Genomic DNA, 15,505 nt, shown 5'->3' on the forward strand with positions numbered 1-15,505 from the left:
TGAAAACATATTCTAGTAAAATTACTGAAACAAAGCACAATACATAAGTGGAAAAACAGATTGCCACCATCACACTTTCACAGAGGAAGAACAGGTGATCCAAAAATTTACTACCAAGAAAACCTAACTTTCAAGTTTGAGCACAAACTGTCATGGACAAGCCGATCCCAGGGCTGCTATCCTGAGCCCACTGAAGAATTGACTAAAGTGTGAGCTTCAGTCAATCATAATGAAAAAAGAGATAGGGCCCCTGGATGGCTCAGTCAGTTGAGCGACCGACTTTTGATTTAAGCTCCGGTCATGGTATGGTTCATGAGATTTAGCCCCATGATGTGCTCTAAGCACAGAGCCTGCTTGGGATTCTCTCTCTCCCTCTCTCTGCCCCTCCCTTGATTACACACTCTCTCTCTCCCTCTCAAAATGAATAAATATTTTTAAAAAAGAGAGATAGAGACAAAGGACTAGAAGTGAGCATTAACAGAGTAAAAATAAAACTAAATGAAGATTGAACAGAAGTACGGTATGTAATGGTTATTATGCTCTGGTAGATACAGTATAATAACATTTTAATAAAGTTGGGAGAAGGAAGAGAGAATAAGCCAAAATTTTTTTTTTTTTTTTGCTATTTCAGGAACTGTATTCATGTTTGCTTATATTAGATTTGAATCCTTAGTCTCTTGTTTCTGAAATGTCAAATAAAGCAAATGAATAATTTTGAGATATTATAATTCTGTCATCCCCTATCTAATCAAGATTTTCAGTATAGAAGAAAACACAGAAGTAATGTAAGAGGTTAATAGAAACCTTGCAGTTCTGAATTTGAATCCAATGTATCAGTATGAACTCAAAAGAAAGGGGACTGCCCAACCATTCATCCTACCTCTGTCTATTGAAAAGGTCTAGAAACAATGACAGCCCAGTAATCTAAAATGCCTTCTCCACTGAAAGACACCAAGGAAGATTCCAGGTAGGGGGCAGAAACTACATGACAAGCCCAAAGAATCTTGTTATACCAGACTGCATGGAGGTTATCAATGGATCACCAATGTCATTTCTGGAACAAATTGAAGAGGTTCCTGATATCTAGAGATGGGATAATTTGAGCTTCAACAGAATAAGAGTCACAAGAGATTAAAGCCCATCATATATTTTTAAATCTGTAAGTGCATAACAATATAAAAGAAAAAAAAATTCTGGTTACCTTCAAAGAATGATAGGGAATCAATTCATCCTCTTAAAAATATAAATAGAAGAAAGCTTTTAATCCTGTCTTGCTTATGCAAACAGCACCCCTAGGTAACTAACTAAAGGATGAGGGGAAATAACTCTTTATAAAGTATTCCAGCTAATAAACAGGAAAAGAATGGAACAATTAGAATAGCACCATTTTGCAACCCTCAATGGATTAATGGCCTCAGGCTCTGAGTATCAGTAGCTGCTGACATCACATAAGGAAAGACAAGCAGGCACAGGGACACAACCACCAATGGTCTTGCCAAAGGTCTGAACTACTTGGAACTCTGAATCAGGAGAAATTTGCAGAAAGACAAGGATCAAGAATAGGCTGAAGTGCAATAGGAGTATGTAAATCCAGGCTGCAGGGAAGACCAATGGGTTAAAGGCTGAGGTTCCTCAACACATAGATTGCTGAAAAAAAGGAAAAAGAAAATCAAGAACTAAAGTTACAATAAGAAACTTAAAAGATAGAAACTATTAATTAGAAAGAGACTTAGAAGAGGGTACACACCTGGGTAACAGAAACTGCCCAGAAATACAAGTCAGCATTATCTCTAAGGGCGGGCAGCAATCACTTTAGTGGGGACACAAGAAGAGTTTCTGGAAACTGGCACAGGACTTCTTCTAGATCTGAGTTTTGGGGACTATGGCAACCACACCTGATAATCGTTAAGCTAAATATTCATTCTGCATGGTTTTCTGTATCATGTTTATTTTGAGAAAAAAAGTATTTTTAAAAAGTTGGGAAATAAGTCTAAAGCAATTCTGTAGCTTCTTTTCTATAAAATGGTGTACTTCTGATACAATTATAGAAATGAAGCTATTCTATAGGCAGAGATTCTTCCCCCCTCGTCCCCCTAGGCCAGCGCTGAGTACCTGGTATCTTCACTGTTCCACTGGAGGAAGTGTCGTCTGTGTAGGGATGGCTACTCTCCACCACCACAGGCTGAGAGGACAAGCGACCACTCTGCGAGTCTGTGGCCACATCCTCCAACTCAGTGACACAGAGCTCCAGCAACATATCTGCCACCTGGGGGAGGAAGCAGGGACATGATCAGGGCACCAGGATAGGACTTCAGAATTTGACAAATCTAGTTTAAATCAGGGCTTGGTTCCCTCACCTATAACATCAAGATAGCACAGACCTCAGAGGTGCTGTTAAGCTTGTAAGTAGCTGGGAGCTGCCTCACATACACAAGACACTCAATATGTGCCAACCAATGAAACTGTGATCACAACAGTTTTTTATACCAAGACAAGATTACTTCCTAGTGAGGAAAAATCTGCCTCAGGAACAAAAATACCCAGGGCAGGAGCAGAAAGGTGATAAAAATGACCAAGATCCTAGAAGTCATTGGGGGTCAAACAGGAGGGGGCAGGAATAGATAGGAACAATCAAGCCACCCAGATCAAACAGCAGCATAATACCTGAAACAAACAGCTACAAGCACAAACATAAGTGGGATTTCCCTTGACCCAGGACATTAAGGGTCAGCCCCAATACCATCTTCTCTGAACAATCCATAATGTCCTTATGTCATTTTTTTTTAAGTTTATTTATTTTGAGAGAGAGAACACACACAGGGGAGGGGCAGAGAGAGAGGGTGGGAGAGAGAATCCCAAGCAGGCTTGCACTGTTAGCACAGAGCCTGATGCAGTTGTCAAACTTGTGAATAATGAGATCGTGACCTGAGCCAAAATCAAGAGTCAGATGCTTAACCAACTGAGCCACCAAGGCTCCCCAATACTTATTTCATTTTAAAATTTTACTGATTCACACCATTGAAGTGGTAAATACTGGTGATTATAAACTCTTTGATTTCTGTTTTTAAAAACAAATAAGAATATGTTATTGTAGCAGTAAGAGCCTGAAAATTTTTGAAATTTAGAGAAAAAAACTATTGTGTATTCTATACTTTCCAGGAATAAATTATTTTTCTCCTCTATTTTTCCTCACATTTAGATAACAAATAGATGAGCTTAGTAAATAGTTTCGTTAATGACAAACTAATATCACTGCTATCTAGGTAACAGGACTATAAATTCAGACATCTCTCTTTTAAGAGTCCCAAATATTAGGTTGGGGTGACACAAGACCAGCATCTTGCCCCTGGCCAGGATAGTCTGAAGACAATCCTATCTTTGCTTCTGTTTCCCCTTAAACGTAGTGTGCATCACTGGGACACACATGTTGGGAGCATCAAACACCTACCACACAGTCCACCAGGAGTTTTCTGGGCTTCACAATCCTCCTCTGAAAATCCCATCACTCCCCCAGGAGAGGTCAACAAGAAGAGGGTGACAGGCATCACAGATGTGGCTTTTCCCTCAGAGCACTCAGGGTCCAGTCCCATTTCTCCCACCCACCAGCAACCTGAGTGTCCACAGCCAGTGGACAATGTCTCAGAGCCTCAGTTTCCTCATCTGTAAACAGAGAACATCTACCATCTATACTGAGAATGCACTCACAACTGGGCCTGGCAGATATGTGTGTACTAAATATTGGGCATTATTACTTTAAATCCATGTCCTCATTCATATCCTTTCCTCTCACAAATGCAATAAACTTGTGAAAAAACAAAAACACAAAAAAACAAAAAACAAAAAGCTTTTGCTTGTGGCAATTCATCTTGATTCAATCTCTCAGAATTGTGCCAAGTACCTTGCCTTAAAAAACTAGAAAGTAGGAAACCTACCTCCTGTTCTTCCTGAATATGATTAAGAAATAACAAGCCCCAAACCATTTAATTTACTAACTACCAAATCATTTACTATGTTTTCAAGACCACTCAACCACACTTAAGTATTTTCTCACTTGGGCGGCAGTGATATAAGGTCTAGAAAAACACAGGTTACATTTCTGTACAGAGTTCATGGCATCAGACTCCCTGATGTGGCCAGTTCTAAAAAGGCAGAAGGCCACTGATAAATAAAAGAGTCGTTAGGAAGCCAAAAAGTTTTAGGACTGATCAATCCAATTTCTAAGATGTACTGATATGATGCTGACTTTATACCCTAAACTAACCACATGTAGCTATACACATTTAAATTAGTTAAAGCTAAATAAAATGAAAACTTCAGTTCTTCAGGTGCACTAGTCATCAAGTGGTCAACAGGTACATGTGACTGGAAGCCACTATACCGGATGGCTCAGCTAGCCACCACAGTAGAAAATCCTGATGGACCTCGTGTTACCAAATATTAAAACTATTTTAAAGCATAATGGTTAGGTTAATGTACAGAAGAGTCCATAAATGGACGCAAATATATACAAGAATTTACAATATGATTAAAATGTTTTTCAAATCATTGGGAAAAGGATGGATTATTATTACTATTATTCAATAAATGGTTGTCAGACAACAAGTTTGCCATCTAGGAAAAAATAAAGTTGGATCCCTACATTATCCCTTATATCAAGATAAATCCCAGATGGCTCAAAAATGTAAATATAATAAATGAAATCATAAAAATAATTGGAAGAAACTTGGAAAATTTTCTTTAAATAATGTCACATAGGCAAGCAGTTTTTCAGCATAATACAAAATCCAGAAGCCATCAATGAAAAAAACTGGCAGATCCAACTTCATAAAAATCAGAAATTTCTAAATGGCAAAAAATACCAAAATGATGTCAGAAGGCACAGTGAGGACAACCACAGCACACAGGACAGAGAAAGGGCTTGTTTACAAGGAGTCCTTCTGAACTGCTATCTCCTAGAATAAAATCAAGCACGAGAGAAGGTGTGATGCCAACAGTAGCATATCTCTCAGAGAGAAGCCCACGACACCCATCACATGGCTCACCTGTGGGTATGCGGTACCCATGCCAGACAGCACAGCTGACAGCACATCCCTGCCCTTGTCCCCTGCCCGGCTGCACACGGACAACTTCAGCAAGTCCACCATGACACGAGTGTCATCCGCAACGAGCAGACTAGTGAATTCATCCAAGGACTGAGGTTCTGGGCCTGTTGCTTTATTTTGGCTTTCAACATCCTAAAAAGTCCAACAATTAAAATGAGGAATGATACATTATGAAATAGTCACCAGTTTACCCATAAACTCAAAGAATACATGACTACTACTGATGAATAAGGGACTTTCTGAGGCCTTTAGCTTTTAAGAGCATGAAATGCCAGGTTAAGAAAGGACAGACCTCTAAAATTTCCACCACCATGTACTATGCTTTCAAGACCAATTAACTATTTTACAAAATACTGATAATATCTATGAAAAGGCATGCGTAAACTATAAATAAATGACAATTTATACTGTGACCAAATTCGAATCATAGGTGGACGGCCTGGAATGAAGTCACAACATATACAATTTACCCCTCCCTGATTCATAAGATATGCTTGGGAATTTTCTATCAACTAAATTTGTACTTTTAACATGTTTTGCCTACATTCTCTATATAACTCTTTCCTAGAATCTCTAAATCACTTTAAAGTGACTTGTTGGCTGGCACGTAACACAGTATCCATTATCTCTTGTTCCTTGGGTACTTTGAAAATGAAAATAGATATTCTCCTCTTACTTCTCATTCACAGTATGTCAGTTAGAACATACCCCACCTGTCATCATTTACCTCTCCCTCCTCTGTAGCAGGTGAAAGGAGCCCCTTATTTGCCTGTGGCAGCCTCTGACCTTGTGAGGATGTCCCATCCAGCACTGCTGCCTCACAGCCTGCTATCCAACACCTAAGAGCGTCTTGGGGGTTGTAGTGGGGTTTGACTTATAGAAAGGAACAAGGAGCCATCAGAGATGAGAAATCCCAGAGCTTTTGACGTAGAGGGAATGGGAATCACTGAGACCCTGTGCTGAATGGGGAATAACACAGGACCTTCTAGTTCCCCAGGCAGAGTCTGGATCATTAGGGGAAGAACAAGATCCCAGATGTGCCTCTCCTTTTCTCTTTTGCTTTCTGGATCTCAGCAAAACTAGTGCCAACCTTTCCAGAAAAAGAAACGAGATAAAGGAAGCACAAGCCCCACATAGGAAACTTAAGGGAAATGTGACATACCCAATGTGCAAATTCCACAGACTTAGGCCCTGGACACCATACTTCTCTGTGCTAGGAACACAGTTCCTCCCTTTAAAGAAATGGACCCTGCTCCTACCTCTGCATGGATTCCCAGAGATCGTTAAGTGTAGTTCATCAGAAATGATGCCATTACAGAATCTCACTCACTGAAGAGCAGCAAAAGCATTCAGTGGAATATATTAACACGTGATTAATACTAACCTAATACTAATATGAAAATTATTTATTTACATTTACATTTTATGTTATTTATTTATTTATTTATGACTCAAACCAAAACTGAAATGATAGGAATTTAGGGGTATAATCTGGTTAGTGCCTATGTCTCTTAAATAAACTGGTAGGAAAGAAATCCCTCTTCTACCTAAAAGCAAAAATTTTACATAATTCAGGATAATTTCTGCATTAAACCTTCACCATAGGAGATCATGAAGTAGGAGAAGCTGAGTCTAGACACCTAATTTATAAATGGCAATCTTTTTATTACCACAGATGGTTAAGAATAATTTCCATAGGACATATTTTTGCCAGTAGTAATAAAATAATAAATCTAGAGTTCCAAATGTAATTGAAAATAATGCATGTTAAGTAGGTGATGGGGATTAAGGAGTACACTTGTTTGATGAGCACTATCATTTATACCTGAAACTAATATTACACTGTTAACTAACTGGAATTTAAGTAAAAACTTAAAATAAAAAAAAATAAAAAAAAACGCATGTTTGTCCCCAAAGAAGAAGGGAGAGAGTATGAGCAGGGTAAGATAGCCCAGCACAGGGAGCACCTAAGTGGGGGTGGGGAGGGTGTCCACATGTGGTGGTGGCTGGTGTGACAGAATGGGTCCCTGCTTTGGCAAGCCAGCTTGGGAGGTGAGGGAGAGGTCACAAATCAAGCAGTTGAGCAGAAGTCAAACTGGTTTTGAGCATCAGAAGCCGTGCAGAGAAAAGGGGGTATCCATTGGGGATGACTTCTGGTTTTGAGTGTCAGAAGCTGTGTGGAGAAAAGGGGGTATCCATGTGGGGCAAGGTGTGGCAGCCAACATGGGAGGCTGGCTACCTAAGAGGAAGTAAATAAACTGCCAATAATAGGAATCAGGTTTCTCACTTTCAGAGAAGAGAGTTATAAATACAGAGGGGGAGAAAAGAAGAATGAATCCTGTGTAGGTATTAGAATTGATTGTACTGTTGTGAACCAGTGGTTTTCAAGATATGTAGGTATATAGTGAAATAAATATAAGAATACATATCTATTGTGTGTATATACATACACATACACATTTATTCCCTAGCTGTGTCCACTAAGAATGCTTGAGAACATCAATACCCCAACTTAAATGAGGACATGAAGGCCCAGATCTTGCCTTCTAAATGCCATTCTCCACTAAAAAGAACCAAGACTTCCTAGAGAAACATTTGATTTCTGGGCTGGAGAATAAATCATTTTGTTGAGACTAGAACTGTGTGTTGTGCCAGAAAGCAAGGAAACACGCAAAAAATGATGAGAACAGGTTAAAGGGACACATAAAATTCTACAAAATAGTTAAAGAAGAAGTAACACTAACCCTTCAAACTATTCTAAAAAAGAAACAGTAAAAAAGAACACTGTCCCAACTCATTCCACTAAGGCCAGTATTCCTCAAATACCAGGCAGACATCATAAGAAAACTATAGATTAGTAGTATCCTTTATGAATACCAGCTATAAAAACCCTCAACAAAATAGCAAATCAATCCAGCAACAAATAAAAGAATTATATACTTTAAATACAGAAAGGGAGAGAGCAAAGATAAATTCTGTGGTTGTTGGACTGAAACTGAAAATGTTTTTTGGTTTTCATTCTAAGCTGAAATAGTGGTTTGAACTACTCATGGTTTTGCTGGGGGTTTTTTCGTTTACTTATTTTGAGAGAGTGAGTGTACAAGCACATGCACAAGTGGGGGAGGGGTAGAGAGAGGGAGAGACAGAATCCTAAGCAGGCTCCAAGGTACAATCACAGAGCCTGACATGGGGATCGATCTCATGAACTGCAAGACCATGACCTGAGCTGAAATCAAGAGTGGAACGCTTAACTGACTGAGCCACCCAGGTACCCCTCATGGTGTTTATTATAAAGAAGATGCTAAAAAAAAAAAAAAAAAAAAAAAAATGCTCAGCTGCATGCATGTTTGCTGAGAAGGTGTAAACCAAGAACATCCGATAGCAGTCAACTTACCAAGTTTCCAGATCTTGTTTCTAAACTCTATGATCTACTAAAAGGAATCAGGGATCGTTGGAGAAATGGGTGATTCCAGAGCAGGGACAGGGCAAATGAAAGATAAGTCCAGAACACACTGTTGTACCAAAAAGTAAGGAAGTGCTCAAAGAATTATGGGGGCATGTCAGGACAAATGAACCAGCCAAAAAGGTCTCCCAAGGGCCAAGTCTAGGATAATTGGGGTGTCAAATGAGGATAGTAATGTATGTCATTATTGAGTAAAGTAGGATCCCATCCAACTTTATATCATCATAGATAGACAGACAAAGATGAGAAGGGAGCTTCTCACAGAAGAACAGCAACAATTCTATTCCAAAAGGAATGATGAAATCTGAAAAATCATCATGTGACAACACAGTTATAACGAATTCAGCTAGAATCATCAACAGATACTAGAAACTAGTGGGTAAAAATATGATGAGGAACAAGGTACTTATAGGTATTTACAGTCTCAAAGTATCTCCTCATGAATAATTACTAATACACTCTTATTAACTTCTGGTAGAGAAACCTGGCAGATACTCTTAAGTGATAAGAATTAGTATCACTAGTAATGCAGCAAATCAACAATGAACATACCCCAGAGGGGTGCAATGAAAAGAACTCTACATCCTTCGTATGGTGTTTCAGCCAAAAGGAAGGACTAAAGAATGTCCCATATTGAGTACTAAAGAAACAACACACAACCCTGAGATGGGTTCTAAACCCATAAAGGACACTATTGGAACAATGAGCAAAAACCTGATTAAGTCTATGGATTAGAAAGTAATCCTGGATCAATGTAATGCCCTGACACTCAGGAAATACACACTAAAGCCTTGAGGATGAAAGGGGATTGTGCCCTACAGCTCCCCCACAATGGTTCAGAAATGCCAACAACTGGAGAACCTAGGTGAACGGTATATGGTAGTATAATGTGTTGTATTTCTATGTACTATTTCTCCAACTTTTGTGTACATTTAAGATTATTTCCAAATAAAATGTTAAAAAAGAAATCCCTTTGACCTCTTTGGTTTTTGTCATAGTTTCTGCAATGATGCTGGCAGCTCCTGGGTCATCCGTCACTGGGATAAATGGTCTAGAAGAAGCTGAGGAAGCAGATGGGGTCACTGCAGAGGGGGTCATGGCATCTTCAGAAGAGATCATCTAGTTTAAAAAGTATACAAGAAAAGGAAAAACTCAGCAACATGGCACACTTCCCACACAATTTCAAAAAGCCTGATCTCAAACCCCTTGGGTCATCTGGAATGTCACAGATGTTATAGAGGTTAGCAAGGAGCATACACCACCAGCTCCAGTGGGGTACAGGGCAACCCTGCAAAGTCAAGCACATTCATATTCCCATGAAAACCTATTAATATTCACAATGGTCACATGAAGATTAAAATGAGCTCACAACTCTTCAAGTTGGGTTTTTCCCCAAAATAGCTTTAAGGTGTCAGAATTGCAAATAAAGGACTATGGATTTGAATTTAGCAACTTTTTAAACGAATAAATCTATTTCTACTTAAGCACTAAAAAGATCCTTTTAAATAAAATATTTTCTAATCCAAGCCAAAAATCACAGAAGTAGGCACAAAAGCACTCTGAATTAGTGGAAGAATGACTTATACTTCTCTAGATACAAAGTAGCTACCATTTCCTTTTTGATCTAATGTTGCTTTATTGCTTTTCTATTTATTTTTACCTCTCCTCTCTTTTCTTGCCATGGATTTGGACTCAGTCTGTCTTCAATATCAATAGCCAGTACACATTCCTCTGCATTCACAGGACTGGCCATAGCAGACACATCAGAAGGAGGTGCCGAGGAGGAGAATGAGGGACACTCCACTGGGGCGATCATGCCAGCTGGCATGAGGGCCCCAACCACCGCATCTCTGTCAGGAGAGAAAGCCAGACCTGTGGTGAACTGCCCTTTACCACTGCAGGACAGAAGAGTCAGGAGCAGGGACAAGCCCTTACTGAATGATGCCCTCATTTTTATAGGATACACATAAAGGAGTTTTGGGAAACTAATGAGCTAATATTCATCAACTAAAAGCTAAAATGTTTATTTAAGATCTTATTTATCTGAATGACCACAGTGATGACAGGTGGAAAAATATCAAACATAAAAATCAGACAAGAATAAACCCCTGGATTTCCCTGAGAAATCTTCTATGGTTATTGTTAGAGGATAATTTTTTATTTACTGAGAGCTGTGTACCAAGGGTGCTTCACATAAAGTTGCAAAGACTAAACATCTTCTCAATGACAGAGTTGGACTTTGGTCTGAAATTAACTTTCCTATGTAATTTATTTCTACTCATCAAGTCCATAACCATGACAGATGGGCAACTTATTCAGACTGAGAAAATAGCAGCAAGATGTTGGAAAGTCAGTATTATCAAAACTCTGCCTCATCAAGTGTTTGAGTGAAGAAGATGACCAGTGGTCTTAAACATTACTGCATATTCGTATCAATACACATCAATATCATTCCTCAAACAGTAATGCTTAGAGTTTACTCACCATAAAGAATAACAAAATGTTTTTTAAGTTTGGATTTCTGATTCCTATTTCATTCCCCATTAAAGAAAGCACAAAGATACCATCATTCACTATCTAAGGGTATATGAACTAAAACTCACAGCATTTAAAGATAACACCACAATAGTCTCCTAGACATATGATCAAACAAAAATACAGAAACTCAAAGTTTACATAACTACAGGATTTCAAAAGTTAGCCAAGAAGCCTACCTGGCATACATGATTTGCAATGCTGTAAGTATATGAGACAAGGCCTGCTGTTTGGCCAGATTTCCATCCAATGACAGAAGAATCTTGGCAAGAGAAGGGCGATTTGGCTTAGAATTATTTGCACCACTGATTTTATTACTGGCAGCAGAAGAATCAGCATCTGAAGGCACACCTGAAAAGGAAAATAAAGTGCGGGTTCAACTTTAAAGATCAGAGTTTGCTCTATTCCTATTTGACCTTTCAGTTTAGTTCTAAAACACACTGTAATCTGCATTTTCCTATTTCATAGATCAGGTATTAGGTTCATTAATGGTCTCCCAGAGTAAAAACAAAAACAACAACAATTATTTATCTATACTTCTAAAAACAAGCTATTTTCATCAAAGATTTGCTATAACTGAAAAAAAAATATGCAGATTTTTGCTAAATGCATTTATTACATATGTGCTATGAAAATACAATAACTGCCTGTATTTACTTACCACTGAAATGCAAAACAAAAAATAATACAAAACAATGGAGAGAAGACAAGATGTTCACCAATAGTCTTACTAAACACATGTTCCGACTCTTCACTGCCCAAAGAGCTCACAGGCCTCAGCCAAGGGAAGGGAACCAGGTGGAGTACAGTAGTCTATGTGCATAAAGGGGGCAGACCTCAGAGTCAGGGAGGCCAATATAGTCAGAGTTCATAGAACAGAAGCAGAGAGGAGAGAGTTGCCCCGATATTGCTCTGAAGTTGTGCAGGTAACCTCACTCACCCCAGCTGAGGATGCAGCAAAAGGTGATGCATGCCTACATGACAGGAAACTTCCCAAAGTCAAAGAAAGAACTACATGAAAGGACTGGAGGCCCAGCGCACCATCTTGAAGAATACAGAGGGACAAGCATATCACTTGCTCCCGTCAGCCACACAGGAAGACCCCATGATTCATTGGGCACTAAGTATTCAGAAGGATCTTGTCTCAGCAGTGGAGAATAACCAGCCCCAGACTAATAAGAGGTCTGAAGCCACTAAACAAATCCAAAACCAAGACCCAAAAGGAACAAAATGTTTCAGAGTAAGGAAGTCAGGAAGACTTATAGACATACAAAAAGCTCTAGCAACATCCAAAGTAAAGTTCACAATGTACAGTATCTAACTAAAAGTTACCAGGTAGGCAGGAAGACAGGAAAATACTAGCCAATTCATAAATATTAAGAAAAATCAATGGATCTAAATAACCCAGAACTGACACAAATGTCAGAACCAGCAGACATGGAAATTAAAACACTTATTATACCTATATTATGTATGTTCAAAAGGGGAAATGGAAATGTGAAAGATATAAAAACACTCAAATCAAATTTCCAGAAAGGAAACTACAATGTCTGAGATTAAAATAGTTTGGTGACATAATCAGCACATTAGAAAATGAAAACTAGTGAATTTGAAGACATAGCAATGGAAGCTATGCAAAATGAAACTGAGGAGAAAAGAAAGCAAAAAATGAACAGAGCACCAATTACCTATGGGACAATTTCAAGAGACCTAACACATAGAGAACCAGAGTTCCCAAAAGAGGAGAAAGAGAAAGGTACAGAAAAACAATTTTTTGAAGAAAAAAAATCTGAAAAATTTCCAGATTTGATGAAAATTATAAACCCAAAGATCCAAGAAGTACAAGCACAAGATCCATGAGGATAACTGTACCAAGACACATTGTAGTCAAATTGCTCAAAACCAGGGGGATAAAGAGAAAGTCTCAAAACTGTGTGAGAAGAAAGACACATTACATACAGAACAACAAAGATAAGAATAACAGCAAATTCCCAATGAAAACAATGCAAGCTAGAAGACACTGGGTCTTCTTTAAAGAACTAAAAGAAAAAGCTGTCAACCTATAATTCTATACCCAGCTAAAATAAATTGCAAAAATGAAGCAAAATAATGACTAGTTCAGACATTAAGAGCTGACAGGAAAAATCCCCAGCACATCTACACCATAAAACATAAAAAAGGAAGTCCTTCAAGTAGAAGGAAAATAATGCCAGATGGAAACATGGTTTTCCACAAAGGGATGAAGAACCCTGAAAATGGCAACTACATGAGTAAATATAGAGGCATTCTTCTCTTATTATTTAAAACATTTGAATTGATAACCAAATGTTTAAAGTAAATTAATTTTAGGGCCACCTGGGTGGCTCAGTCAGTTAAGCGCACAACTTTGGCTCAGGTCATGATCTTGTGGTTAGTGAGTTCAAGTCCTGCTTGACTGTCAAGCTGTGCTGACAGCTTGGAGCCTGGAGCCTGCTTCAGATTCTGTGTCTCCCTCTATCTCTGCCCCTCCCCTGCTCATGCTCTTGTCTGTCTGTCTGTCTGTCTGTCACTCTCTCTCTCTCTCTCTCTCAAAAATAAAATAAACATAAAAAGATTTTTTTTAATAAAGAAAATTAATTTTAAATGCTGTGATGTTTATAACATACACAGAAATATGACAACAATAGCACAAAGTCTGGGAGGGAAGAAATAGAATATACTGTTATATAATTCATATACTATATGTGAAATAGTGTAACATCTAAAGATAGACTATAATAAGTTAAAGGTGTATAATATACACTCTAAAATAATCAGTAAAATAGCATAGTATGTTAGCACTCCTAGAAAACAAAGGAGAAAAAATATTAAAAAATAATTTAATGGAAGGCAAAAAGAAAACAATGAACAATGAGGACTGATAAAAAAAAAACAGGATGATAGATTTAAAACAAATACATTAATCATATTAAATGTAATTGGACTAAACACCCCCAGTTAGAGGTTGTCAGCACAAATTTTAAAAAGCAAAATTCAACTATATGTTGCCTAAAGGGAAGTTTCTTTTATTTTTTTAAATATTTTGTAATGTTTATTTATTTTGAGAGAGAGAGAAACAGAGCATGAGTGGGGGAGGGGCAGAGAGGGAGACAATCTGAAGCAGGCTCCAGACTCTAAGCTGTCAGTACAGGGCCCAACATGGGGCTCAAACCCATGAACCATGAGATCATGACCTTAGCCAAAGTTGGATGCTTAACTGACTGAGCCACCCAAGCACCCCAAGGAAACTTCTTTTAATATAAAGACACAATACGTTAAAAGGAAAAGGATGAAAAAGATATAGTATGTCACAGTGCATGGAATAGCATGGTTATATACTATACAGCACTGATCAAAGAAAGCTGGAGTGGCTATATTAATATGGGACAAATTAGATTTTAAAAACAAAAAACTTCAAAGCAAAGGGATAAAAAGGATAACTGACAGAATCATTACAAAGTCAAATAATCAAGGAGAGCAAAGTAAATGGCTCCATATGAAAAGCAGGAAGATCCTAAATCAATGACCTAAGCTTCTAATATAAGAAATTAGAACAAATTAAACCAAAAGAAAAAGAAACAAATTAACAAGATTAGAGCACACATCACTAAAACAGAAAACAGAAAAACAATAGAGAAAAATCAAGGAAACTATAAATTTGTTATTTGAAAAAAATTAGTAAAATTGATAAACCTCTAGACAAACTGGAAAGAGAAGATACAGTCACCAATATAAGGAATGAAAGAAATGGCATTACTATAGATTCCACAAATATTAAAAGGAAAATAAGCCAATACTGCCAATAAATTCAACAACTTAGATGAAAGGACAACTTCCATCAAAGACATAAATCTTACTAGAAAAGAAAGAGATAAACTTGTATCCCTTAAAGGAATTAAATTTGTGGTTAAAAGACAGAAAGAAACCCCACAAAGAAAACACTAGGCCCATATGGCTTCATTAATGAATTCTATTGAAAGAGTACCAATTATACACAAATTTAAAAGGAAAATGAAAAGCAGGGAACATTTACCACTTCATTCTATGAGGTCAGCATTACCCTGACCATGATACCAAAACCATACAGAGACATTTGAGAAGCACAGACCACTATCTACCACGAACAAAGAGGAAAAGGTTCTTAAAAATTTTTTTTAGCAAACTGAATCTAACAAAGAATAACCCATAAGTCAAAACAAAGTTTAAAAGGGAATTTTTAAAATACATAGAAGTGAATAAAAAAAAACACAACATATCAAAATTTGTGAGCTATAGCTAAAAAGCAGTGCTGAAAGGAAAATTTATACTATTAAAAGTTTACATTAGGAAAAATAAAAGGTCTCAAATCAATGAGATGATCAAGAAACTAAACAAAAAATAACAAAAT

At 37.7% G+C, this 15,505-nt stretch overlaps 1 protein-coding gene across 5 annotated transcripts in view; it reads right to left on the reverse strand.

The window, feature by feature from the left end:
- Positions 1 to 15,505, reverse strand: part of HERC2 (HECT and RLD domain containing E3 ubiquitin protein ligase 2) — a 268,052-nt gene that overhangs the window by 46,464 nt on the left and 206,083 nt on the right. For all 5 annotated transcript variants that reach the window (XM_019438147.2, XM_019438149.2, XM_019438148.2 and 2 more), the window contains 5 exons: positions 11,280 to 11,451; positions 10,226 to 10,415; positions 9,544 to 9,684; positions 5,043 to 5,234; positions 2,113 to 2,266 (listed from right to left, as the gene is read on the reverse strand). In XM_019438147.2, coding sequence (XP_019293692.2) covers positions 2,113 to 2,266; positions 5,043 to 5,234; positions 9,544 to 9,684; positions 10,226 to 10,415; positions 11,280 to 11,451 — 849 coding nt within the window. The remainder of the gene's footprint in view (positions 1 to 2,112; positions 2,267 to 5,042; positions 5,235 to 9,543; positions 9,685 to 10,225; positions 10,416 to 11,279; positions 11,452 to 15,505) is intronic.

The sequence above is a fragment of the Panthera pardus genome, unplaced genomic scaffold (genome assembly GCF_024362965.1).
Source record: "Panthera pardus isolate Hobbes unplaced genomic scaffold, ASM2436296v1 HiC_scaffold_24, whole genome shotgun sequence".
Classification (NCBI taxonomy): Eukaryota; Metazoa; Chordata; class Mammalia; order Carnivora; family Felidae; genus Panthera; species Panthera pardus.